Source organism: Aphelocoma coerulescens, chromosome 17 (genome assembly GCF_041296385.1).
Source record: "Aphelocoma coerulescens isolate FSJ_1873_10779 chromosome 17, UR_Acoe_1.0, whole genome shotgun sequence".
Taxonomy (NCBI): Eukaryota; Metazoa; Chordata; class Aves; order Passeriformes; family Corvidae; genus Aphelocoma; species Aphelocoma coerulescens.
Window position 1 is genome coordinate 8985361 of NC_091030.1, and position 27896 is coordinate 9013256.

The 27896-nt window shown below is 42.6% G+C and overlaps 1 protein-coding gene across 5 annotated transcripts; it reads left to right on the plus strand.

Moving 5' to 3' along the window:
* Positions 1–148: 148 nt before the first annotated feature.
* On the plus strand, positions 149–27779 carry CNTRL (centriolin). 5 transcript variants are annotated; one of them, XM_069031693.1, is made up of 44 exons: positions 149–354; positions 1527–1772; positions 2080–2213; positions 2733–2863; positions 4210–4351; positions 4868–5054; positions 5147–5340; positions 7011–7130; positions 7643–7868; positions 8312–8421; positions 8924–9118; positions 11425–11578; positions 12000–12220; positions 12841–13017; positions 13325–13459; positions 13556–13701; positions 14127–14307; positions 14783–14962; positions 15249–15428; positions 15982–16098; positions 16414–16558; positions 17031–17170; positions 17637–17820; positions 18061–18371; positions 18557–18765; positions 18933–19125; positions 19454–19584; positions 19722–19862; positions 19978–20104; positions 20263–20427; positions 21128–21287; positions 21397–21512; positions 21997–22214; positions 22608–22765; positions 23030–23103; positions 23476–23664; positions 24016–24241; positions 24423–24628; positions 24891–25025; positions 25622–25891; positions 25970–26032; positions 26489–26692; positions 26907–26987; positions 27136–27779. In XM_069031693.1, the coding sequence occupies exons 2-43, from the start codon at positions 1559–1561 to the stop codon at positions 26976–26978; spliced, it is 6981 nt and encodes a 2326-aa protein (XP_068887794.1). In that variant the 5' UTR covers positions 149–354; positions 1527–1558; the 3' UTR covers positions 26979–26987; positions 27136–27779. The 5 variants fall into 5 exon arrangements, 4 of the variants coding, with proteins under 4 accessions (XP_068887794.1, XP_068887793.1, XP_068887795.1 ...); XM_069031692.1 differs by having other exon boundaries at positions 26907–27778; XR_011155547.1 differs by lacking the exons at positions 26907–26987; positions 27136–27779 and having other exon boundaries at positions 25622–25793; positions 26489–26500.
* Positions 27780–27896: the final 117 nt, after the last annotated feature.

Sequence of the window (27896 nt, forward strand, 5' to 3'; positions counted from 1 at the left end):
GCGCCCTGAGGCGCTGAGGGGACGCGGCGGGAAATGGCGAGGCGGGGGCGGGGCCTCAGCGGCGGGAAATGAGCCGGGGGCGTGGTCTCGCCAGAGCCCCGCCCCTCCGCCACACCCGCCGCGGCCGCCGACCGGACAAAATGGCGGCGGGGCGGCCCCTCAGGGAGCGCCCTTAAAGGAGCCGCAGCTCCGGGGACTCAGCGGTGCGGGCGGCGATCGCTCGGTGACGGGGAAGAAGCGGCGGAGAAGCGCGTTGGGAGCCAGTGCCATCCTTCCGGAGCGCCCCGAGGCCGCGCTGCCCGCCCATGCCGCCGCGGCGGCGAGCGGTGAGACGGCGTTACCATGTCAACGCAGGTAATCAAAGCGGAGGCCTGAGGGGATCGCCCTGCGGCGGTAACCGGGAGGCGATGGGGGACTGGGAGCACACAGGGCCCCGATCCCCGGTCAGCCCCCCGCCGGCTCTGCCGTGGGTGTCGCTACGAAACCACAGCCTGTCCTCAGGAAGCGGCGTTAAAACCACGAACTGCGCTCCCTGAAACGTGAAGGAACGCCCCAATGTGGCTTTTCGTTAGCGCGCCAGCATCCTTCTCCCTCTCCTGCCCCTTCCATTCTTTCTTTCCTGATTTTGTATGAATTGTGTTTCCAAGTAATGGATAGAAAACAGTGGCCTTTATTCTTGCTCCCCTTCCCTTTTCCTTATTTCCTTTCCAATTTCGGAGAAAAAATAAAACAAACCATCTCAATGAAGAACGTATTCTCAAGACACAATGTAATCTCTCACAAAGCTCCAAGTTCCCCTAGCAGAAGACTTTTCTATTTTAAGGAATGTCTTAAAATGTGCCCTTTGTTCGCTGGGTGGAGGTGTTAGTAAAGCTCTGTCTCTTGGAGATGGTTGCTACAAGGGCTTTGTCGCACAAAGTACATGACTTTTCCTACACTTATCCCTGGGGAAATATGTTCATCACTGAGGGAAATTTCTGTTAACATTCTCTGGAATTTCCCAGGCAGTCACAGGATAATTTGTTTGCAGAGCGGGGAACTAATGCCAGTGCTAGATTGATCTTTTTTTTTTTTTTTTTCTCAGTTGCCTTTTTTTTTTTTTTGGCTTGTATTTGTTCTTCTAGCTGCAAAGCGGGTGATTTCTACCTTTGGTAAAAACAGCTGGGATCCCATCCTCTGTTTGTGTCCCTGCCAGCTCTGTTGGTCTCAGCTGAGAGTATCTCCAGACCTGCCAGACTGCGTGTAAACGACAGCCTGCAGGACAGGAGGAAGATGAGCTGCAAACACAGAGCAGCTCAGTCAGTCCCTGGGGCCCTGCTGTAGAAGGGTGGGAGTACAAAGGTGTAACCCTTCTTCCCAGTGCCAGGAAAACTGGAAGCTGGCACCTGCTGGAGATTTGGCATAGATGTGGTTTTTGGCAGAGATGTGGTTTTTGGCACAGCATGCTTCTGTAGCACCTTGGTTGTCGTGCAAATCTTTAAGATTCAGCTTTTTACACTGACTGATATTTGTTTCTGTTCTTCCAGATACTGCCATGTGATACCCAGCATTTCTGGCAATGAAGAAAGGCTCTGTAAGGAAAGCTTCAGGTAGAAAACCACAGGCATCAGCGTCCCAGATACCTCAGCCAATGTCACCTGTCAGTTCAGGTGCCACATCTCCACATCTTGGCCAGCAGACATCTCCAGCTGCTCACAAAACCATGGAGCAGAGGCCCCAGCAGCTGGATATTCCAGCGGGAAATGTTGGACCTGCTTTTAAATTTCAGAAAGGTATTGTATAATAAATAATACTGGTATCAAAGTGCATACCACAAGCATTAAAAGCCAGTGTTCTGTGAGTTGTGTGATTAAAGATGTATGATCTGTTGGAAAGAAGCCTGAAAAAATTGCTTTCATCTTTTTTTTTATTTTGGAACACAAATGTGGAAATGGGAATAATGAGGGCTGGGGAGAATAATGAGACTTTTACTCCTTCCTCTAAATGCTTCTGGTGGGATAATTTTCAATGTTTTTCCAGTGTTCAGTGTGAAGAGAATGACAAATATAAAAATCATCAAACCTTTCTGTTTAATTTCAGGTGAAAATGGTTTTAGTCCAGGCGTTAAGTACGTAACTGAACCCCTTATAAAGCGTCTGTCAAAACAGCAAAATTTGGCATATATAATCTCACTGAATCTTTCTTCCCCAAAGGATGGGGACAAGAAATTTAAGGTAAGTTATTGGAAATAGCTGGGAATTAAACTAAGTTTAAAATACTTACAATTTATTGTTTAATGTGGGCTTGTTTTTAAGTGAGTGTAAACAGCATAGTCTAATTCTGTTAGCCTAGTTCTGCAACTAACTTCTGCTAAAAAAAAAAGGCAGTGGAGACTTGAGCAAAAAAAAAAAATTAAATTCATTAGAGTGATGTTTAAAAGAGATTAATTAATGTAATTTTTTAGGTCTTGGATTGTGCTGGTTTGGTTGGTTTCAGGTGGGGGTTTGGTGGAGTTTTTTTTTTAATAACATGTTCCTTTTTATGTAGATGAAGACTGGCCCACTGTAAATTTAAAATCCAGCTTTCAAACACTGTAGAAGACTGTACCTAAAGTGGGGTTTTAGAATACCACAGTGGAACTGTGATTAATAAAATGTTTGAATGCTTGGCATTTCTAATTAATAGAAATCTGCCTTTCTCTTAAAAAAAACCCAAACCCTGCAATGCTAAGGGATTAATTTTCTGTTCTTTAGTACATAGAAAATTTGGAAATGTGCTCTAAGCTAGAGGTACTAAACCTTAGTAACAACCAAATAGAGAAGATTGAGAAGTTGGATAAACTGCTGAAGCTGCGTGAACTCAACTTGTCTGGCAACAAAATCAGGTAAGAGGAAACACCAAAGGGTTTGGACAGCCTGGGATCAATAAAGCTGATTTTCTTTTACTGCTTAAGTGAGTTCTCTCACAGGAGTGAACACTTGATGTGGATTTCCCAGTTGTATGTCAAGACTAGCAGGCTTTGAGGTCTTTTTAAAAAGCACAAGCTCTGAGGTATTAGAAGTATAAATAGTTCTGGGAAGTGCTGTCAGTGTACCATGGCTGTGGTTTAATTTGTTTTCTTTGGAAACCAAGCCAGCAGTGCAAGTTTCCAGATACCACAATGAAGAGTGGGCAGTAACCCAATTAAACTCATTAAAAAATTAATTAAACTTTTACAGTTTATTATTGCAGGTAATATAATAAGGGTTTGGTTTTTTTTTTTGGAGAGGAAGCTGAATGGGCTTGATCAAGCAGGCCATAAACTCACTAAATTGCTTTTGAGCACTTTTGAGAGCCTGGTGTCTTGTTTGAGTGATTTAAAAGTGTTGAATGGTAATGGTTCATGCAGTAGCAAAACTCTTAATTCCTTTTAATTTTTCTGTCAATGAATTATGATCTTTACTATTATGAAACTGCCTTTACAGCAGTGAAGCTGCCGTTTCAGTAGAGACATTTACAATGGGAAGTGAGTAAAACCCCAGAGTTTCTACACATTGCATTCACACAACTTCCTCTCTCAGCAGAAACTGAAAAGGGCACAGTAGCTTTTAGCTACTGCTCTGTTTTCAGACTTTAGTTATGTGCAGTTCATATATACCCAAGAAATAGTACAGTCACAGGAGGACATCCTGCTGTACTTAGTTATAATACTCATGGTTTGCTTAATACTTAATTCTCACCTCTACTCATAGAAAATGCCCAAGTAAATTAAAACCTAGCATGGTTTCCTTGATAGTTTTAATGAAAACACTGAAGATGTAGCTCTTCATGGTGTCAGTTTACAGTCAATCCTTCTTTTTTATGGGGGGGAAAAAAACCCTCACAAAACAACTTTATTTTGATTCATCTTTGTCCCATTGCATTCTCAGGAAAAAAAAAAGAACAGATTTTGCATATTAAAATGGAATTACCATACATTAAAATAATGTTAATATTGAAATGAAGGTATGCAAAAGTAATGGTTTTGCTACAATGAGAGAAAATCATGCTGTGATTCTTGGTCTTAATTTAGTACTTATAAGTAAACTGGTATGATTTCATTTGAATTGTCCATGACAGTAGATAATGGTTTTGCTGATCTCTCGGTTAATTAATTGTGAGAGATTTTGTTGCAGCTTATCCGTAAAGCCTCAGTTTCACTTTAAATTTGCTGTGGTTCATGACAAATTATGTTTTGCTTCTCATTTTCAGCAAAATTGAAGGCATAGAACATTTGCAGAACCTACAGAAGCTGAACCTGGCAGGGAATGAGATCGAGCACATTCCTGTGTGGGTAGGGAAGAAACTGAAATCCCTGCGCAGCCTTAACATGAAACAGAATAAAGTGTCCTCAGTAAGTGATGACAGTTAGAAACAGGAATTGTTCAGAGTCTTTTCATTAAGTGAGCTGTGTATTTACATTGATTGACTTATTCTGAGTAATTGCTGAGTGTCTTTCCACAAAGTTTGCTGTGAAACGCAGTGGTTGGTCAGATAAACTCCTTTTGTGCAGGTATTGAAGATATTAATCTATATTATGTTGTTTGGGAAAGCATTAGTTTCTGGAAGGTTATATCTATCAACATGCCTTGGTATCCTGGAATTTCCAAGATAAAGCTTGATTGCATTTACCGCCTTTGCAGTGGCATTTTTTAATAGAGGAAATAATTTGATTTTTAGGAAGTGACTTTAGTTGTAATACTGTGTATTTTGGTAGGTTTTTAGAGCTTATTCTTTAGCATTAAGGTTAAAATAAATCCTTTGGTACAGACCTAACATAGAACATTCTACATAATCAGAAGTTCACTCCTGGGGATTTGATTCTTCTCAGAAGGATGTCTAATCATTGTTTTCTTTCTCTTTGGCTTAGCTCCATGATATAGCTAAACTAAAGCCTCTGCAAGATCTGACCTCTCTGTTCCTTGCTGAAAATCCAGTTGCAAGTCTGCCTCACTACTGCTTGTACACCATATTCCACCTGAGAGCACTGGAAAACTTGGATGGACAGCCAGTGACAAATCATGACAGGCAAGAAGCTCTGGAGAGGTTTAATTTAGGTAATAATAAGTTAAATCTAAAGTGAATGATGCAAAATTTAAGTTTAGAAGGAAAAGATTTTTCTATTTGAATGTTTCTCTGATTTTTTCAGAAGAGATAGAAAAATTAGAAAGACAGTTGGAAAACACAGCAAAGGAGATGGAGAACCTGAAACTTAACCAGTCCAAAGTGCTTGAGCAACTTCACCATCAAGATGAGCTCAACAAGTCACTAAAGGAAAAGGCTTCACAACAGAGACAAAGCTTTGAAGAGCTGCAGAGGGACCTGGGCACCAAAAATGAACTGGTAAGATAATCCCTGGCACTAAGGAAATCTTTGGACACAGAGTTGTAATGTGAGAGTTCAAATGACTGAAGATTTAATTTTAAACCTGAGAGACTTCCAACTCTTTATAGAGTGATTATTGACCTTCAGTATTTTTTCTGTGGAAAAAGTAAGTATATTGAACTCAGTATCACTCTTATGATTTATAGTAACTTCTTTGTTTCTAGTAATTATTTATTAAATTATGTTTAAAATTTTGTCCATTGATGGAAGGTTAAGATGCTAAATTGCTGATGTACTGAATATGCTGCACTGGTCAGACTCTAAAGTGGTGCTGCAGTAAGGGAGAAAATTGCTACGTTTACAGAAACAAGATGTGCACACAAGTTGTATGTCAGTAATAGCCCTTGATTATTATTTTGGGTAATGCACACCAGTTTAATTGTATTTTATTCACATCATCCTAAAGTCTTATGTTTGAGTCTCTTTCATTGGCAGCCATAAAATGCAAGGAAGGTCCTATTGACTTGAGAGTGCTGGGTTGTGAATGACCTGATGGGAGCTTAATATCTGGATTTTTTCTTGTTAGACTTGTCCTCTAAAATTTTAGCCTTCAGACTCTCTATACCTGGTACTTCTATAGCTGTTTCTCTGAATGCAGACACACTAACCAGCAATCTGCTTCTAAAATGAAATTTTCAGTATAATGAGATTTAGCAGCAAATACTTTGCAGCTTGAACCCACTCTTCTCCTTTGGATGACAAACTTGGCTCACTTGTGTCTCCCTTTAGCTGGTGTCTGGGTTTGTCACAGTCCCCTTCCTGCAGAGCCTTTGTTCCTCACTCAAGGTAGCCCCACTGTGCCCCTGGGTTGCATGGTTGGTTTTATTTCTAGGATGTATTTGCATGTTCCCTGAAGTAGCAACATTATTATGAAGTGTCCCAGCGAGACTTTATATTCACAGTAGTTTGGGATGCAATTTTCTTGTTATTTTTTTCCCCTTTTCTCTGAAACAGAGTTAGTTTTTGCATGACATTTATCAGGTTTTTAAATTTTTCTTTAAGCCTTTCCTGTTCTATTTCTTTTCCTCCATTAGTCCTGCTTTCCACTCTCTCTTGGAATTGTGCTGCATGTTCTCCTTCAGGTATTCAGTGTGAAAAGTTGATTTAAAAGGAAATCACATGATGGACCTTTACTTAAAAATAACCTCAAAACCAATCTAGCACATGTTTAAGCTAAAATAAAACACATAGACTTTGTACTCTTGACAATGGAGAGATTTTGTTTCTTTTACAGAGGGTCAATAGTCCTCATGCTCACTAGTTGCAGCAAATATATTTGTTATTTTGGCCTAGATTTTGCTAAAGGATTGTACCCAAATTATTGTTTTATCCAAAATTAGGTTTAAAAATAAACTTGCCACTTTGATGTACCTGAGCTTTAAAGGCCTTTCATGTGATCATTTGTATTCTATTAATTTTGGGGCTTTTGTCTCCTTTTAGTCACCATTGTACCTTGTAATAAAATTGTAAGAATATCACAATTACTTTGTGATATTCTTGATCCAAAATTGTGCTGTGAGCTTTGTTCTCACATTAAGGGCTGTGCCCTGCTCTCTGTAGAGCTGCAGTGTGTGTGACAATGCTGACACTCCAGTGAATGAGACTCACTTGGGTTTTTGGTTTCTTAGCTGAAGCAGAAGACTGTGGAGCTCACCCGGGCTTGCCAGAAGCAGTATGAGCTGGAGCAGGAGCTGGCCTTTTACAAGATCGATGCCAAATTTGAGCCCTTAAATTATTTTCCCTCAGAGGTAATAATTTTAAAATAATGGATCTTCCCATTGCTGTTTCCCTTGATTTTTCAACTTAGAAGGTAATAGTTTTTCTATGAACTAATGATGCTGCTTTATTAAAAGCCCAACCTCTGTCATACTTGCAAACAAAAATGTGGAGATGCCAGAATGAAATACGTGAGAAAAGTAAAGATCAGTACATTAACTACAATTAAGTTATGTCTGAGTAAAACTTAAGTGCAACAATGTAATGGACTAAATATAATCTAAGTAAGTTCAATATACTGAGAAAAAGTTCCTCCAGATATTTGCAACAAACTGGTCACACCCAAATTGGATTTGTTTGGTTTTAGTTCCATTATAAAACAATGATCTTTAAGGCCAAAATAGCCAAGCATTATCTATTTTCTTCTAATTCTTCTAATTTCAAATTGGTTTTCCTTTTTATGCTTGATAGGAAAGTTAAATGTGTGTTAGGAGTTGACTGCAGCCATAGTTCTGAGGTAGATACTCTGCTTCTTACATTTCAGGAGGTTGAACTTGATAACATACCTGGTGAAAGTCCCTACATTGGTAAGGCCAGGTACAAAAGAAATATGTTTATAAGGGAGGGCTACATCCCTGACAAAGCTCAGCAGCTGCAGGTTGGGAAAATGCAACGGGAGGAAGATGAGTCCTGTAGGAAACCCCAGCTGGAATTGCATCTCCAAAGTCTAGATAAAATACTGGAAGATAAGGAAGAAAAGATTAATTCAGGTGAAACCCTATTTTTTATCAAATAAAAATAGGTATGTCGGTGTGGTTTATTCCACTGGTTACATGCTTGACCTAAGAATAGAAACAGTGTTTCAAAGGCTGGAAGTGCTGTGATTGTTAAACACTGGCACTTTTTTGGTGTCAAAACTGCTACAGTTTCTTACTGCTATTACTTTAAGATCACTCAGGATGAAAGCATTACATGTTATTGAAAACACAGCTCTAGGGAGGTTTCATATTTGATGCATGAATTTAATTGTGTAATACTTAAAAAACCTTTGGACATACTTTTCAAGTAACCAGAATGTATTAGCTGTGATTATCAGTGTGTTAATGCTATGCTGATTAATATGTTCACAGAAGCTGGGTATCAGTGTTATACACAATAATATAATGTATTCTGTGGGATTGGGGGTTTTGTGTTGGACTTTTTTTGTCTGCAGCACAAAGAAGATTAGAAGAACTGCAAAGTGAAATTGGAGATGCAGAGCAACAAGTGTTGAAAGTAACAGGGGAACTGCAACAACTGGAGGATGCTCTGGCCCAGAAAAAAGTAAGTTGTTCCACGAATAGCAAGGGAAGGTGTTTGAAGCAGTGTTGATGTAAGAAAATACAACTTCTTCTCCCCATTCTTATAAAGGAGCCGCTGTACAGGCATAAATCCATTTGTCAAACATCAGAAAAATTGTACAGGTTTTAGATAGCTTGTTCATAAAGCAGCTGTTAGACCTGTAGTGCAGTTAATGGCATCTGTTCCATGTGTTGGTGTTGATTTATTGCTGCCTTTCCCCAGAACCCTTTGGAAGAATCTGCTGTGTAGGTTTAGTTGTGCAGCTGATAAGCAATGTGGCTACAGAATTGGCAGCAAGAATTAATTTATCAGCATTAAACTAAAACAGCATCTTCCACTTCTTTAACTGTCATCAATTATTGCTATTTTTAGTTTTTAACTTGCCTGAAAATCCGTGACCAGGATCTTCTTTATATAAATGTTAAATATATTCTTGATCAGCTGTGTTTTTCCAACTCACTCAACCTCCTAATGCTGTCTCCAGATGTCCCAGGCCAGCAAGGATGCAATTGAACAGCAATTGAGTGAAAAGTTACGAATCCTGCAGGAGCTACGTAAGGAAACCCTAGAACTGGAGAAACAAATAGAGAAACAGAAAAGAGAAATAGGGAAAAATCAGAAAGAGCTTGAAGATTTGCAGAGTTCTCTTGGTTCTGTAAATCCTGAGGATCCAAGACATGTAAGTAAAACCAGAATCTTAAGTTTTTTATGTACTGTGCAATGGACTAAAGGCAGCTTTAACAGGTGACCATTCACTTGTGCTTGTTTCATGAGTTATATATTCTTTTGCTGTTTATCAAAGTCATTAACTTAAAATTTGAAAGTTAAAAAATCTTTACCGTTAAACATCCCACCAAACCAACCAGCTTTGGTAAAACATTTGAACAATTCATTTTCCCAGCAGGTGCTGTAGAGCATGTTAAGAACTAAATCTTTATGCTTTGCACAAACATGCTGGGCAGAGCCTTGCAGACAATTCCTGTGCAAGAAATCCTTCATGCAGCTTTTTGTGGAGTCTGGCCTTAAAGGTTTTTAAGGATCTGTGTCTGGCAGTGCTTATAGAGCCTGTTTGGTGAGGACTGATGGCCTTTCTCTGCTGTCACATGCAGTCCTGTCAGTCCTGAGAGAATCAGCAAGGCCTCAGAGGTCACATCTCCCAGGGCTGGGGTGCCAAGGAGAGCTCGAGCTTCCACCTAACTTGTTGATCTCCAGGGATGCAGGACTTTTTCTGCGTTTTTAACTGTGTTCAGGTACAGCAAACGCTTATAGAAATTAAACTAAAATGAAACGGAATTATTTTTAATAGTGGTTTTTAAAAGCTCATATCTCTAGATGAAAGTTTTTCAGGCCAGCTGGATGCTTTTAAGTAAGCAATGAAAGAATTTTTCTGCTTGGCTCCGTTTTCAGCAGAGGCGTGCGAACACTTCTTTAAAAAACTCCTTTTGTGTTTTTAAACTTAATTTCCTCGGCTGTTGGGTGGCAGAAGCGCCGGGCGCGTTCCGGGAAGGCTCCCAGGGGAATGGCCGGGCGCGTTCCGGGAAGGCTCCCAGGGGAATGGCCGGGCCCGGGGCAGGAGCGAGCCCGGCCCTTCCCGCGGCCGCCCCTCGCTTCGAATCACAACACAGGAAGCGCCGTGCGGCCAACGGCCGGGAACGGGGCTGGGAACGGGAACGGGGCCGGGAACGGGGCCGGGAGCCGAGCTGGGAACGGGAACGGGGCCGGGAGCCGAGCTGGGACCGGCAGTGGGAACGGGCAGCGGAGCCAGGGCGCCAGCTCCGGCCCCCGCCCCGGACCGCATGGAGACTCCGCTCAATTCCTGCCCGTGCTGAAGCTCCCGGTGCTTTATTCAAATGAATTCGCGCTCAGGGGTGGGGCGTTCTGCAAGTGCTGTCTCAGGAAGAAAAGACAAAGGCAAAGCCGTAAGTGGTCGGGGACTTGAAGCTTTTTTGTTTCTTTTTAAAACTGCATTTTTGGTGCTATTCAGCAGCTGCAGCAAAATGGCTCAGTGGGAGCGGCTCAGGTTGTGCTTGTTGTTATTTCGGTTTTGAAAGCTGCAGGGCAGTTTGTGTTTAGCAAGGTGACAAGTTGAACTGTGCTGATATGGATGTTTAAATTAACTTCCGGTTTAATCCATTAAAAATACAAGAAGCTTTGGTTTTACCCATTTACTCTTGTTATAGAATCAACTTTAGAAGTGTTCTTTTTTCTGAGAACTCATGTTTAAATTTTCTACTGCTAGCTCGATTTATTTTTTTTGAGTGGTAAGAAAAACTTGCAGTTAATCATGGCAGTATAATTCAAGTTTCTGGCATTTGGGTTGTTTCTGAGAAATTTCATACCAGTGAGAAACAACACTTTATTCTGTTGATAATCAAGATTTGCAAACAGCTGAAACAATCAGCTAATTCATACTAAATGCATTAAGTCCTTGCCAAAATGAGAGCTTTGTGGTGTATCTCCCAGAAATATTTTAATAAAATAAGATTTAAGAATATTTACTTCGTAACTGTAAAGTTGGTCCAGCTTGCTGTTTGTTCAGAGTATTTTTCTTCAAGTGCTGACCTGACATGTTCTAAAGCATCATCTGCTGTGAAGGCAATGCAGGATGACAGGATTAAAGGTTCTGGAAGAAATCATGTTTGTTCTTGACTGAGAGAGGAAGTGGTAGAACAAAATGTAAAGGCAGGAAGAAAGATAGTAGCCATGAGTAATAATTTATAAAGGCAGGCTTTATTCAGCCTGGGCAGGGGGGAGCCTGCAAACAATGCTGTTAGTCACAGATTGCTGCTTATCTGGGGTCCTCTGTGGGGCAGGAGTGAGGAAAAATAACAACAAGTAACAAACCCCAAAGCACCACAATATGTGCTGAGCTTGTGGCTTTTCTTGCTGATAGTGAGACACTGCAGAACTGAGGCAAACTCCTGATTTGATTTTTTAAAATCTGTATTGATGTCCTGCTTTGCCTTTTTAACTGTTACTTGACAGGCTCACATGAAAGCTCAAAAAGCAAGTAAAGAACAGCACCTTGATATAATGAACAAACATTGCCAGCAGCTGGAGACTCGCCTGGATGAGATGCTCTCCAGGATTGCAAAGGAAACTGAGGAAATCAAGGATTTGGAGCAGCAGCTCACTGATGGTAAACTTTAATTTTTGTCTTAAAGTATTTCTTGTACTTAGGACAACGTGACAATTGAATTGAGGATTGTTTTATCTTTGCTCAAATGAAATACAGAACAGGTACAAAGGTGTTTAAAAACTGTTCTTAACTGATGTAAAAGGAAACTGTGTGTGTTCCCCTCACTGGTACCTGGTTGGGAAAGGGGGGCAGGAATACACAAAGAGTTGCAGTTTCTTTTTAAGTCTTCCAGTGGCCAGGTTAACACAGTAATATTGGGAATCCTAACTTTAAAAACATGTATTTTCTGGTTGAGTTCTAGGTACTTGTTTTTACTTACTCCAATGGCAAACATTTTAACTGATGAAGAAAAACAGTTTGGTTTGTTTGGTAAATAAATGTGGCTTCTTAACTACCTCAAATTCACTTTGCATTTCTGCAGGACAAATAGCAACAAATGAAGCACTGAAAAGGGATTTGGAAAGTATTATCATTGGGTTACAGGAATACCTGCAAAGTGTGAAGCATCAGGCAAAACAGGCCAATGAGGAGTGTAAGAAGTTGCAGAAGGAAAAAGAATCTTTGCTGGGAAGATTGGCAGATCTGGAGGAGGAAAAAAACAACCTGGAAGTGGTTGCCATGGATGCAGAAAATATGAGAAAAGTAAGGCTTAATACTTCTTTTCCCAAGTTCAGGTATCTAAGAATAAACTTGAAAAAAAATAAGCTGGTGATCAGATTGGGACTAGGGAAGCACAATTCCTTGGACAAAATAATTTCTGATATGGTAGCATGATTAGATGTGCTCACACACCTCAAGAATAGAATCTGGCCTTTAAAACCAGTTGCAAGAGACATCCAGTAAATCTGTGCTGTATGGGAGATGCCTCAGAAATGCAGGTTTTACCTTGCAGACATCACTGCCCATGGATTTGCAGGTGACACCGTGGGGAATGGCATCACTGACACCTCTGACATTGGCCAAGGGTGTTTGTTAGCAGCTGGGATCTGTCCTGTCAGCCAGTGACAGGGAGCTGTCTGGGCATCCTGGTGAGTGTTTTGTAAACCTGAATTCCTGGGACAATCGTGTATTGCTTCCAGCTCCACCTTTCTGACCTGAGTGTAGATTTTGGACAGTCAGAGTGGAATCATTGACCTGCAGGTGGAAGTGACACCCACCTTCAAGTTTTAATGGAGTTCCTGAGTTAAAGGGAAGGGAAGCAATGTACTCCTAAATTCTGGCTCTCCCATGTACCTCCTTCTAAAATGGATATGAAATTCCAGGAAATTGCAGTGCTGGAGAGTGCACTCCAAGAGCAGAGAGAAATAAATGAGTCCCTTCAAGATGCCCAGGGGAAGGTCAGCGCCTATGAGGCTGAGCTGGAAGCCCAATTAAAAGAGAGGGATGCTGAAGCCAAGCAGCAAAAAGAAGAACTTGAAAGACTGAAACAGCTTAGCCAGGTAAGACCAGAGCTTTAGTACTGCCAGAGGTGTTACCTACCCCAGGACACCTCATCTCCAGCATTATATCACATCACAAACAACTGCTGGTTAGGTGTGCCCCCACACAGAAGGCAGGATCAGTCTGCTGGGATTTAGAACCTTGCTTTGAAGCAAAGTCCAGATGGTTTGCTTGGGGTTGTTTTGTTGAATCTTTTTTAGGTGCTATCATAATGTTACTGTTTTAAGAAATACATCTGTTGTGTATTTGGGTGACAGGTTGGGGTTGGGAGTGGGGTATTAATCTGGAGGTTTTCTGTTTTTGTAGAGGGAGCTGTCAGCCCTGCAGGATGAACTTGAAAAGGAAAGACAACTGTTGGAGAATGCTCAGACCAAAGCACAACTGGCAGAAGAGAAGGAACAACAAAATTACAAGCTGCTTTTACAGTTCAAGCAATTGCAGGTGAAGTATTTGTTGTATTAAAAATTCTAGCTTTTATCACTTATGGATTTGTTTACTTACATTTGTGTGGATTTTTCCTTTTTTGTCTTTCTTTAGGGAGACAATAATTTCCTAAAAGAGCAGCTTAAAGATCTCCAGAATCAGCTAAACCACGCAGTTGGTAACTTAATTCATCCTGAGCATGTCACAGCTTGTATAAATGAACTCAGGCAAAACCTTCAGACAGGAGCTGGAGAGATGAAGTGAGTAAAATAAAAGTACAAACAGTGTGAGATTTGAGCATGTGAAAGGGGCAGGACAAGAGGAAATGGCCTCAAGTTGTGCCATGGGAGGTTCAGGTTGGATATCTGGGAAATTTTCCTCACTGAAAGTGTTGCCAAGCATTGGAACAGGCTGCCCAGGGCAGTGGTGGAATCATCAGCACTGGAGGGATTTCAAAAACATTTAGATGTGGCACTTGGGGACATGGGTTAGTGGTGGCCTTGGCAGTCCTGGGGGAATGGTTGGATTTGATGAACTCAGTGGGTTTTTCCAACATAACCTGAATTAATTTACACAGCATGTCTTAAACTTGCACTATTGTCTTAGGCTTCATGATTTCAGTATCTGGTATCACAACTTTAAGTCCCTATTTTCTGTTTTGGAACCTGCATCGTTTCTCTTTCAGGTGTCCAAATTCAGCTGATGTTCTAGGGAAAAGCCTTGCAAACCTGCAGAAAGAATTCAGTGACATCCTTGCTGATGCTCAGAAGGAAAAAGAGAAAGCATGGGCTGGACAGAGACAGTTGCAGGAAGAAATTATATCCCAGCAGGAAAAACTGGAAGAAATACAGGAGAAATACAGACAGGTATGTATCAAACAGCTAAAGCAAGAGTAAGACAATTTCAGTTTAGTCTAAAAAATGTCACTTCCAGATGAAGGATCAAGTTTCACTTGATGAGGCTTTGCTACACTCTGTGCAACAGTGTAGTCTGATTTGATTTTTTATTAATAGTCTTTCTGATTTTTACCTGGTTATGGGGTGAATTGGAATTTAGTCAATGATCTGTCTCAGAGGCAACGAAGACTTCAATGACCACTAGAAAAATACAGCTCTGAACCTTCTTGAAAGATCATTATACATATCTCTAATAAAATAACTGGGGCATTCTTAAAATCTTAGAGTAACAGTGGATAGGTAGTTATCTTTCCTTTCTGTTTTGATGCAAAGTATGCTGGTACCTGCATTTGCCAGAAATTTCTTTAATTAAATAATTAAAACAGGGTGGCTTTTATTTGGAAAAAAATTTCTGGCTACTTATTCTAACATATTTTACTTACAGGTTAAAGCTGAAAACAGGCATAATAAGAACAAGGTCCATCAATTAGAGAATGAAATTCAATGTTTACATGAAAAAATAAAGAGCATGGAAGAGATTCAGGGCCTTGCTGATCAGCAGCTCCAGGAGGCAGACGAAGAAAAAGAGGCTATTCTTGCTCAGCTGGAGGATTTAGAGAAAAGGGTAAGAATGGGTGAGGGCAGGTCTGTGCACTGTTTGATTGCTCAGGAAAGAAGAAACAAAAACTTGTGAATTTTTGCTTTCTAAGGTAAAACAACACATGTAGGAACACAAATGTTAAATATAACATCTTTCTTCTCCTTAAATTCTACTGCCTTCCTTGCTTTAGATTTTTTTTCTAACTAATACAAAATTAGTATGGTGGGTGGGGATGGATGGAGGATGTCATACCAAGAGAAAAGCAGTGTGGAAGAAAGTACATTGTAAAAGTCTGTTCTTCTGCTTTCAGAAAAAAATAGAAGATGCCAGGGCACAAATGCAGGTTCTGAGTCTGGATAAGGAGCTGAAGGAGCTGCAGAGAGCAGTTGTCACCTCAGACAAGCTGGCAGCCACGGAGCTCTCCATCGCTGCAAACCAGCTCAAGGCTCTGCGGGGGACTGTGCTCAGGATTAACCAGGAGAGAGCTGAGGTAAAGCAGCATGGAGAATTAATTAATTGCTTGTTAATGCTATTGCAGTGGGAGCAGTCCTGGTATCCTTTAAATGAGCTTCAGAGTTTTCTTCTGAGTTGTGCTGCTGCACAGGAGCTCTTGCTTTGGGCAGAGTTTGAGAAGCAGTAAGTGAGTTTCACTCACAGGAAGTGAGTAAATTGGGGTATGGACAGGTGTTCCCGCTGTGGGAGGGAAGAGGAGGGAGAGGCACTTTAATCTCTTATTGACTGAGAGGCAAACAATAGATAATACATTGTTCTGTAAGACAGAAGAACAAAAGAAAGGACTGGAAGTTTGTGCTTGCACAAACTGGAAACACTTTTTCAAACTGGGAAGCACATTTGGCTACATAATAACATCTCCTCTGCACCAATACTGTAAAGTTACAGGAGAAACTGTATTTTACATATATCTAGAGTGCCAGAACAGTCAGGTGCTGATGCTTCTCAATGGTCAGCTTTTCACAATGGCACATCTCAAGCCTGAGAAATGTTCCTGCAAACTACAGCTCAAATGAAAATCTCAATTTCAGGAGATTGAAGAAGCCCAAGGGTCCTGTGCTGAGGCAGCTCGTGCTTCCCAGGCTCTTGCCAGAGCAGAAGCAGAAATAGAATTGTTACAACAACTCCTGAAGGAGAAGGAAGAGCAAGTAGGTTGTTTGCTCTGTGTTATATGATAAAATACCAGTGAGTTTCTGAAAATGTCATGTTCAGAGGTTCTTGCTGTGCCCTCTTCCGCTCAAGTTTTCCCAAATCACAAAGGTCTTCCCTCCCCTGACACCTGCCCAAGAACAAACTGAAAACCTCACTGCCTGGAGCAGCTGAGTTTTAAGGAAAATCGTCACCTGTTCACTTATACACCTCTCTGGCCATGGCTGAGCCTCAGTGATATGAGGGGATGGGAAGAACAGCTCTGTGGCATTGAGTGGGAGCTTTTTGTGATTTTAAACTTCTATTTCAAATAGGTTCTGCAGGAAATGGAGAAAGCTGGTGAGAAAGCTGTTGCATCAAACACCCAGAAGTTTGAAATTAATAAATTAAGTGAAGCTGTGGAACAGCAAAAAGGAGAGATTGACCGTTTGAAATGGTGGTTGGATAATTTTGGGACAGGTAATTTCTCTTTGCTCTCTGCTTCTTACAGATAGGTAGGGATACAGAAGATTGTTATTGCCCATTTCTCACTGTTTGACCTGAGAATCTGGAGAATAAAGTGTTGAGAATATCCTTCTGTACAGGTTTGTACAGGATATGTGGCAATTTTCACCAGTTTGCACTTTTTACAGCTGTTTAGAAAACACTGTGCTGAGCATCCCATTTAAACTGCTCTAGGACACTATCAGAGGTCTGGGTAAGGAAAAGGAGCAGCAGTTACCTGGATGTGAACTTGTATTTCCACAATCTTAAACCACCAAACTCCTAGTGTATGCCTGTCACTATAGATAACATTTAGTTTGTTTCCCTCAGCAATTAATTTTTTTAACTATAGTTCCAGTTTAACTGGATAACATTGAGGGAAAAGTTGAATACAGTATTTATTTAGCTATTTGCCTTAGATGACTCTAAAACTGTGATTAATTTCCAGGAAACAAAGATGAAATTGAGACCTTACAAGATGAAATTGCAGCCCTCAGAAACGTGCTCTCACAGCAGAATGGTCACACCACCAGTACAGCAGAGCCAGTGAAAAGAAGGGGATACTGGTACTACATGCCATCATCACAGGTCAGGAATAAAAATCCTGTTATGGTTTGTTGATGGGGGAAAGTGCATTATAAATCTAGTGGGTTTGGGAGAAACTGAAGAACAAATATTGACTGGCATGTAGGAGAAACACTGAAACAAGCACACACAAATGTTCCCTGGGAAAGCCCTTCGCTGTGCTGGTAGGGATCCAGGGTACATAACACTGGAGACAACTATTCAGTGGGCAGTACTGTAGATCCATTTAGGTAAGGGTTAAAAGGGGAAGTTGCAGACAAACATTTCTTTCAAAAGAACATTTGTCTGAATTTAAAACCAATATTGCTAAAATATATTTAGTGCTTTTAAAGCAGCGTCATGCTTAGAACTGAGAGACAGCAGAGTATCTATAGCCTGTTCTGAGAAATCCTTAGAATGTCTACAACAAATCCTTTATTTGACATGATTTGTCATTTCTTGATTAACACATACTGTATTTTTTCTCTAGGCTTCAACTCCTGCTTCCCACAGCACCAAAGACTCTGGAGTGTGTTTGGGGTGCTGTGGCACATCCCCAGCCAGAAGAGGGGGTGCTCAGGACAGGCCCTGTGGGAGGGAAGACTTGCCCTGCCAAGGATGTTGGGTTTATTCACCAGTCAAAAATAGGTTGTACAAAGCAAATTGTGGCAAAGGTAAGTCAGTGTCAGTCTCAGACTGTTCAGGAGCAGACTAAAGATGGGCTTGCTTAGAGCTCCCAGAGTTCTTTTGATCGGCATGAATGAATATAAATGTTTATTACTGTTGAATAACTTGGTTTAAGCAATGTTTGTTACATATTTGTAGATTACACAGAATTTAAAATGTGCATTTGAAGACTATCTCTACTGAAAAAATTATGAAAAATAACATGTTTGGTTTTGGTTTTTTTAAAGAGAGAAGAGAAAAAGAAGATGGTGAAGGAAGTGCAGGATCACCTGTCCCTGAAGGCTCTCCCTTTGTCCCACCCCCGGGCACAGTTATTTACACAGTCCTTCCAGATGGGGCCCCTGCACCTCAGGGCATGGGGGTTTATGCCCCTCCTCCTGCAGCAGCCACTGGAGCTCCAGTTGCTCCTGGATCCATTATCCATGGCCCACCTCCTGTGGGCTCCCAGGTGGTTTATGGCCCTCTGCCTCCAAATTTCACAGTGCCACTCATTCCCCTTGGAGTGCTCCACTGCAATGTGCCTGAACATCGTCATCTGGTAAGAACCAGAGCTGCAACTGCAGGTGGAACCTTTGGGAACTGACTGACAAATGGCTTAGAAAAAGGTCCCTGCTAGGAAGGGGCTGCATCTGTTACAGTCTTTGCCATCTGTAGCTGCTCCTGGGTGTCAGGAGGCCTCAGTTGGAAAATAGATCCTGATTCTGTTCTGTTCCCTGTATGCAGGAGAGTGAAGTCTCAAGGCTGGAAGACACTGTGTGCTATTTAAAGTCTCAGAAATACAAAGAGAAATGCTCAGAGGCAGCTGAGCATAAATACAGAAAAGAGGTGGAAAGATTGCATAGAAATGTTGAAGAACTTGAGCACGAAAGAGAAGAGCTGGAATGTGAAGTGGCAGAGCTGCGCCGAGCAGCTCAGACATGGAGCACACGCAGGTGGGAACAGTGCATGGAATGCACTGAAGGGAAGCCTGTGGAAATACCTAAACTTTTCCCAGCAGAAGTCAGCTTTTTGACTCACTTACAATTCTAGAACTTGAAGAGGCTCCGGGTCTTCGGCATCTTTGTATTTTAATTCCATATTTTTCATCCTGACCTCTTAGGGACTTTATTGATGGCTACACTGACAGCCTCCCTGCAGAGCTGCAGCTGGAAAAGTCCCTTCAGCAGCAGGAAGATGTTGCAGAGGAGATTGAATGTGCAGAGAAGACTCTCCTGAAACGCCGGGCCGAGCTCAGAGAGGCTGACAGGCTCCTCACAGAGGCTCAAGTAGAACTTGAGAGCACCCGGGGCAAGGTGAGTAAAGGCAAAACTCTGAGGGCAGAAGGATTTGAGTGGTGTTTTGTTTGTCTAGGCAGTTTATTTTCACATGGGTAGCCTGAAGCCTCTTTAAATGGTTCTATATGAGAATAAGTTGTGAGATAAACTGTGCTAGAAGAAATTGGTTTAGTCCCTGTTGAAGAGGAGGAAGGTTTTCTGCTCTGGACAAGAGAGGAGAAAGAGTTGTTCATGGTAGAAAGAGGGAGAAGGCTCAGGTGGAATGTTCAAGCCAGGAGCTCACCTTTAAACAGCAAATGCAGCATAAGATGGAATGTGTTGTCTCAATCTTCGATTTTTGTTCTAGGCTAAAGAGACTCTGCAGAAGTACAGTCGTGCCAAACACCATTTGTCCTCCACTGAAATGGAGGCAGAGGTGCTGGAGCAGAGGGCTCAGGAAACAGCCACTAAACTTGTGAAAGCAGCTCAGCAGCTCAGGTACCCTGAGTGCTCTCGTGGGTTTGTGTCACACGGGGTGAGGAAAAGGACTGGGTTCTTTCCAGTATCAAGACACTGCTTTTGGAGAGGGAGAGCTGTTAAAATGTTCATATGAAAAGATATAAATGCTCTTCTAGGTTGTTACAGAGCGATACAAGGGATTTGGAACAGCACAAGAGGGAACAAGAAGGTATTTTAAAGGAAATCAACAAAATGGTGGCTGCAAGAGAGTCTGAGTTCCAGGCATTAAACCAGAAGATAGAAATGCTCACTGAAAGGTGAGTACTTTTCAGTTATCATAAACTGCATTAAATTAAACATGTCCTCCTCCAATAAGTCACTGCCTAGGATATTCTCACTTCTTCTGACTCCTGGTTTCAACTTCACTCTCAGTCTTCAGAAGCTCCAAGGAGATATTCGACTTGCAGAAGGTAATGAAGGCCAGCATCTCCAAATCATCAGAGAAGCAGAAAACCTTGTTCAGGGCAAGAAAACTGAACTGGAAACACTGAAAGATCAGGTGGGGCTTGGCCTACTAACCTTGGGCTGTCCATTTTGTTGGAATTAACCTTTATCTCATAATTATGATCCCAGTCTCTGACACACTAGTTCATGTGTGTGTTTAGCTACAAAAACAAAAGCTTCCACTGAGTCTTCTGTTAAACTTCTCCACTGCAGATTTCTGCTCAGCAGCAAGAGCTCTTGTTCCTGGAGCAACAGGTGGCTCAAAGAACAGAAGAGCTCCATGGCCTTCAGGACTGCATTTCCCAGAGGAAAGGTGACCTCAAAGAAGCTCTTCGAGACGGAGAGACTGAGGCACATGAAAAACTTTGCCAAATAAGGGTAAGTTTCCCAAATGAGTTTTCAACTCATTATAGCAAAAGCCTTGAAGTACTACAAACATCCCAGGAGGAATGCTTTTTTTTGCACCCTCCCCAAACCCACTGAGAAATAGAACATGCAAGTTTATGTTCTGTGTGACTAAAGCTTGGTCCAGATGCACAAAGAAAAACTCCCCAGTTCCAGTAATTTCTTACAGAATTGGTCCCTTGAGTGCTAAATTACATTAAGTATAAGTCTCTGAATGACTTCCTGTTGCTGAGGAGCAGCTGCTGAAGGAAATCAGTGTGATCAGTGTGTGTAAAACACAACAGAGCTGCCACAGTCTGTCCCCATCGCCATTTGCACAGAAAGGATTCTGTAGTTCCCTGCTGAAATCAAAACAAAGTATCAGGTCTAATTATACTTTGTGGTTTATTTTCTTTTGTGAGGGCTTCTTGTCTCACTTTGTTTTAAGGCCTATTAGTCACTTGAATGACAGTGTTGTGGTAAGACTTGGAGATCAAAATCTTTGCAGAATTACTACCCTAAATCATCAGCAAGCAAGACTTTAACCTAAATATTCTGTATTTTTTGTTTGTTAAACCAGAATAGGGATGATAGACTGTTAAATAATGTTATAGATATTTGGAACTTCAGTTTAAAGGAGAACTTCATTTAAAATTGCAAATAATGGTATTCCTTATAACACATTCTCTCACAGGAAATAAAAGTACTTCTGGGAGAGCTTAGTGATGAGAGGAAAGAACTGGATGTCCAGATTAATGAGAAAAGAGCACAGCTTTTGGTCCTAAAGAAGGATACTAGAAAGGAGGAGGAAAATCTTCAAGGAATACTTGGGCAAATCACCAAGCATAAGATGGGTATGTCCTGGGATGTACTGGGTTTTGTGCAGATTGGGCAGGAATACATAGAGCTCTTTAGTTCATCCTCATCCTAATCCAATAACTGCTGTTTATTTCACCTCACTAGAACTGAAACATGTGCTGGAAATGCTGGAGCTTGAGAAGAATGAACTTGAAGGTTTGAAACTACAACATGACCAGAAGGTCAATGAGCTGGAAAAGACCCAGGCGGCCATTCTAGAGGTAAGAAATGCTTCTGTGGCTGATGCAGAAACTGGGAGAACTGTGGTTCTCTTAAGCTTTGGGTAACAGAGTCCTGATGCTTTTAAATCAATTGGTTTCTAATCTGATTTCATTTTATCACAGAAAAGTCTTAAGTCTGCTTAGGCCCTTTAAAATAATGGGATTTTTTGGTGCATGTGAGAGAGAGGGAGCACAGAAGCTCTTCTGTGGCTGTAGAGTGATGGATGCTGGGGTTTTTTTTGAAGCTTACGGAGTCTTTTTATCTGGATTCCGTGTCCTCACTTGCAAAGAGTGAGTCTGGAAGAGAGTTTAAGTCAGCTGGATGATCTTCTCTAGCATTAAAAAGGTCCCCAAGGTACTTGGTACCCTTCTATTGTCACCTTCCTCCACTAAATGCACTCACATTACTCTGGCTGCAGCTAAGGACACTTGTTCTGCTTCTGGACCATGTAAATGTGGTGCTCACCATGCCTGTTTTTCCTAGGAGAAGTTAAAACTGGAGAATATTCAGAGGTTATTTCAGTGTCAGCAAGGGGAAGTGGATTGGCAGGAGCAGCTCCTCAGGAAGGACCGTGAGGAAAACAAGCAGCTGGGCTCTCAAATGAGAGCTCTGCAAAACAACATCGAGGCTCTGACCAAAGAGAAGGAGAAGCTGGAAGAAGACTCCAGGAGTTTGGAGAAGAAGTTGTCACAAACCAAAAGGTGGGGGAATGTCTTTTTCCTTGCAAAGATCAGGAGGGATGGGGAAGTGTTTGAATGCCTGTTTGTTGTAATTAAAAGTACAGCTCTAACTTGGAGGTGCCCATTGATACAGAATAGGCAGTTTTTATGTTCTGTGGAGTTTTTGCTCTAAGCCTCTCTATAGCAGACTTAAAAAATATTCAGGAATGGAGCTGATAAATCAGCAGCATTTGTTATATCCTGGCAATGCTGTGAGAAATGTTACAAAAAATAAAGTGTTGCATCTTGGAACACGACATTTGCCTTGCTCTGACTGCTGGTGCCCTCCCCTTGGGCTCAGAGAGCTTTGCTGACATTTTTTAAGTCCTCACCAAGGATTTCCAACTAACCAAGAACATGATTCACATTTTACAGAGACTTAACTGCTGCTGAAGACAGCAGCAGAACTGCACTGTCCAACATGGAAAAAATGGAATTGAATGTTAAGAACCTGCAGCAGGAGGTGGAGCTACTGAACAAGCAGAAGAAGTCTCTGAATGCAGAGATTGTTGCAGTCCAGGAGGATCTTCAAGGTAAAGATCAACTTTTGTGTTTAAGCAGAGATACATTTTAATAGAAATTCTGTTAAAAGACACACTTTAACTGAACTGTGTGATATTAATATTCAGCATGCTCAGATGTCCCTAGGCAGAAAGTATTTAACATGTTGAAAAGATGGAAATTTTAGAAACTGTTGTTTGTGTTACTCACTCTTTGCTCATTAAAAGAGAGAATTTCTGTGTATTGGTATTTCAAAATGTAGATTGAAAATCTCTTGTCACCAAATACTTTTCTAGGGAAAAAGGAAGAACTGGAAACACTGAAAGGAGAACTGAATGACTCGAGGCAGCAGCTTCACCTCGTGGAACAGGTTGGTTTTAGTGGACACGTCCTTATTGTCACTCTGGGAGTCTGTTGTTGCTCCTGACCTGTTCATGTGGGCACAGCTCAACATCAGAGCCCTGCAGAGCTGAGAACAGGGACTGCTTTATTGCCTTCTATTGCTGAGCGTGGAGTGGGTTTATTGTTTTTTAGGAAGAAAATAATTTAAAAGCAACAACCAACCTGCACCTTCTGGCTTTTTATCTGGTGGCTCCTTCTGTGTTAATTCACTCTGTGGCTGGTTTGAGTGGAAGGAAGCCTGAGTGGGACAGTGATCAGTTCTGTTCTCTCAAGCCCAAACCTTTTGGGCCGGTTCCTCTTCCCAGCTCCTCCTGCCACGTGCTTTTGTTTTACATTGCAGGATTTGGAGAACAACTCAAGGCAGCAGGAGGAGCTACTCAGAGAGCAGGCAGCCCTGAAGGAAGAGATCCGAGGGTATTTAAGGAAACGTAAGGAGTGCCAGGAGAGGCACAAGAAGAGGGAGAACCAACTTCAGCAGCTCCAGAAAAAGATTGAAGAGAAGGAAACAGAACTCACCCAACAGGAAGTGGTAACGAGCCCCCTGACTTGCCTCACTTCCTCCTGACTTTAAAAATAATTCAGGCCAAAAAGTTTGGGGTGTGAATTTACAAGTAGTCACAGAGACACAGGCTGGTTTGGCCAAACCAGCTTGGGTTGGGTGAGGAGTTTCAGCAAAGTGTTACCCAAAAGAAAAACTGAGGGAGCTCTTCTGAAAATGAGAGAGGCAAGAAAAATTGACAAACATTATTTGTCAGTAGGGACTGTTAGACTGCAGTTCTTTCCAATTTATGCTGTTATTTCTCTAATGTCTCTTAGTGATGGTTTTTGTTGTCCCTGAGTTGGTGCTGGTTCAAGCTCAGAGTGGGGGGGTTTCTGGCAGGTTCTTCATCGCCTCAAGCAAAACTCAGAGCGTGAAGGGAACAAACTGGAAGAATGTACAGCTAAAGTGAAGGATCAGAAAATCCTATTGGAGAAGGAACTAGCAGATCAACACAAGAAACTGGAGCAGGCAATAGCTAAAGTCAGGCTGGCAGAAGAAAACCTTGGGAAGCTGGAAAAGGAGGAGTCCCGGTGTGCAGCTCTTGAAGAAACCATCAGAAAAAGCAGTAAGAGGCATTGCACAAATGAATTGTCACCATCTCTGGGGGCTGAGGTTAATGGCACAGCAAATATTTCTGTTCATCTTGCTTGGGTTCTTGGGTTTGAAAAATACCTGCTGTGTATGAAGTGGGCCAAGATAGTTAAGTTTTTGCTAATCAGGATTTTTTTTTTAAATGTTCATTACAGAACATCAGCTCTCAGAAAAAGAATTACAGTTGCAACAAAAAGACAGAGAAATACAGTGTCTTCAGAAAGAACTGGAAGTCTCCAAGTCTGAGCTAAAGCAACTTCAAGGTCAGATAGTGTCAGAGAGGAGAGAAGCAGAAAAACAAATCTTGCGTCTGAGAGAAACACAGAAAATGCAAAGGATGGAGCTTGAAAGCAAACTGCAAGTAAGTCCTGGCTGAGGGCAGAAAGTCTGGGGGTTTGGGTTATTTTAAACAGCAAAATGATGGCACACCCCTTTTTGTCATTGGAGGAACAAAGTAATGCATCAATTTCCTGACCAGACTTGAGGCAACAACCTGTATAATTCTCGGTGCTGCACAACACTCAAGTCGATCCTGTTTCTGCCTTGAAGAAGTTGTGGTTTCTCTTAGTCCATGTTCTGTAGTGGATGCTCCCAGTAAAAGACATCTTCCTGCACTTTCCTAGGAACAGAGGTGTGGAAGTGGCAGCTTGCAGAGTGCCAGAGCCGTGGCTGAGCACGGCACCCACAGTAACTGCCCGCGAGCCAAGCGCCGCGTGGGGCACCTGGGCCAGCGGGAATGCAGCGACCCCCAGAGCCAGGTACAGCTGGGTACCAAATCCAGGGGGGCTGAGGGTTCGTGGCTTCAGACAAGCTCATTTTGTGTTGGTTTTGAGTCTCTTCCTCCTGTGGTCTCACAACTGAAAATACACCCAGAGTTGTAATTTATGCAAATCACTAAATGTTAGCAATGTTTAGAGCTACTCAGTAGGCATTTAACAACTTGCCAGTACCAGCCTGGGCCAGCTTTTTCTTCTTTAGATACTCACTTAAAATTAAAAAGTGATTCACCTTGTTTGACTCCTTCTAGTCCTTCAGTAAGTTCTTTATAAATTGTTTTGAAGCCCTTTAAAAAGAGAGAAGAATGTTGTTGGCAATTGGAAAGCATTTGGGAAGGCCCTGCAAGGTCAGAGTGTGGCAGGTTTAGGTTAACAAGTGGTGTCCTGTTAACTGGAGTTACTTGTTCCCATCTGAGGGGCTTCCCTGGCAGAGTTAACATTGGGACCAGGGCTGCAGCAGGTCTTGGGATTTCTGACTGCAGTGGTCCAGTTGTTCCCATGTCCAGAACAGCCTTGTTCAGTTATGCAGGAACAGCCCTCAGGACTGATGTTCGTAAGCCAAGTGTTCTGTGCTGCAGGTTAAAACCCAAGACCTGGAGGAGAGACAAAGGGAAATGGAGAGTGCAGCAACCTTGCTTAACCTGGAGGTTGAAAATGAGATAAGGACAGGGTTTAAATCTCCAAGCTCATCTTCTCCAGACCCCCTGGAAGATTTGGAAGCTCTTCCTGAAGGAAGGGGAAGTCTGCAGTGTGAGTGTGATAACTCAGAGACTGCTCCCTTTGCTGCTGCTGATAGACAACTGCTCTCCTTGGAAGAAAAGTTCAATATTTCCAGACTCTTCTTAATGGTAAAATGCTTTGGACAAGCAGCTGCTGCTGGTGCTGTGCTGGCCCCTCTGGCTGAATGTGCTTTTCTTTTCCCACAGGATGAGCAGTGGCGGGGAGAGGCACTCCGGGAGAAGCTGCAGCAGCACGAGGACCGGCTGAAGGTGCCACATCTGTGCCACTCACATCTCTTGGGCCCCTTCAAAACATGATCTAAACAACCTGGGGCAGTGGGAATCCTCCTCCAGCTCAGGCAAATCCACTGTGTAATGACCAGAGAGAGGAGCTTTGGGTGGGAACAGTAAAAGCCTGGCTGTAGCAAGATGAGTAATTTTAATTGGCAGTCAATTGGATGTTGGAGTATTCCAACAAGCTTCCCTCATTTATATCATCCTGTGCTGTATCAGCACCAGGACAGAGGAGTTCAGCACCACCCACAATCATTTTAGGGTCCAGGTTCAGTTAGAACATGGCCATCAAAACGGAGCTTATTTAAAAATAACTCCCAAACCCACCGTGCCCTGCTTGTGGTGTGAGATGCAGCCTTCCAGCCTTTAGGGCTGGTGTTTACCAGCGTTGCCGTGCCCGTGCCCGGTGTGACCAGCCCCGCTGTGTTGCAGGCGCAGCTGCAGCGCTGCCTGGCCAAGCAGGCCGAGGTGCTGCTCCGGGGGAAGCGCCAGACGGCCGGGAGCCTGCACAGCCTCCAGCGCCAGCTCCAGGTGCTGGATGACCTGGTCAGCAGCACTGCTTCAGATTCCCTCTTCCTGCCCAGCAGCTCCAGCCTGGCGTCTCTTCACAGTGCTCTGAATGTAACAAAAGCTCAGGTAATGTTCTGCTGCAGAGCAGAATTCTGATTTGGGGGTTTTAATGGGGTTTTTTTTCCTCTCACTGGGAAATGTTACAGCCATGTGCTGTCTCTCTCTGAGGTTGGGCAGGGGTTTCTGAAGGTGGTGATCACACCCTACCCCTGGTCTGGCAGTTGCTGATGTCTTTGGGAACGCTGAGCTTTCCTCACAGTGGTTTGGGGGTTTTTTACAGGTCCCCAGCAGCCCGGGAAGTGTGTTGGGATCACCAATGCTGCATTCCAGCTCCCAAGGAATCTCCCGGTGAAGGCCAGAGGTGAGATGTGGCTTCAGGCCAGTTCCAACCTCCCAGAGACACGAGTGGCTGGAAGGCTGAGGGACCATGGGGCAGCTGTGGCTTCACAGACTGTGCTGTCCCCTTCCCAGTGACAGCATTCCCATGGCTGGTGTCTGTTCTGCTTTAGGTTTGTGTGTTGTGCAGTAGAGTCTGGGTGAGAGCTGCTGGGAGCTCTCCTGGGACATGGAGTTACTGCTGCATAAGTTGTTGCCATCCCTGGTCTCCCAGGAACTTTCCTGGTTTAACTCTTCAGCCGCATGGCTGAACCTCTGGTACAGCTGGTTCCACACCAGCAGGGTACAGAAGTGTTCTTTTGTAATGGTTTAAGGTAAAAATGTTACTTGAAGAGTGGCTTCACTTCAAAAGAAAAGCCCAAAGCACATCCACAACTTGGACAGGGGCCCTCAGGTGCCACCGCTGCAGAGTTCTCCTACCTCACTAGGTGAGCCTTGTTTGAAAAGGCCTTTGCCACCACTCACAAACAGCTGCTGCAGGGCCTGTACTGTGAAGGTTTTGTACAACTGAGAACAGGTTTATATATATGTTGGTTTTTAAAAAAAAAGCTATTTTAAAAGTGTATTTAAGAAAGTCCAAACTAACCTCCTATTTAAGTGTTCAGCTAGTGGCGAGTTTCCACTTCAAAGAGACCTTGTTACAAGGCTGATCTGTTGCCAAATGCACGGAGGTTTAACATACAATTATTTTGGATACTTCCTTAAAATAAAGTTTGGTGACTGATGCTTTTATCTGGGGATGGTTGTGGATTCTTCTCCTTAAAGCTCTTCTCCAGGACACTGATCCTGGCGCAGCCCTGGACAATGGCAATGCTCTGAGTGCTGGGGCTCCTCCTTGCAGGACCAACACTGGCATTTCTGTCCTTGTAGCTCT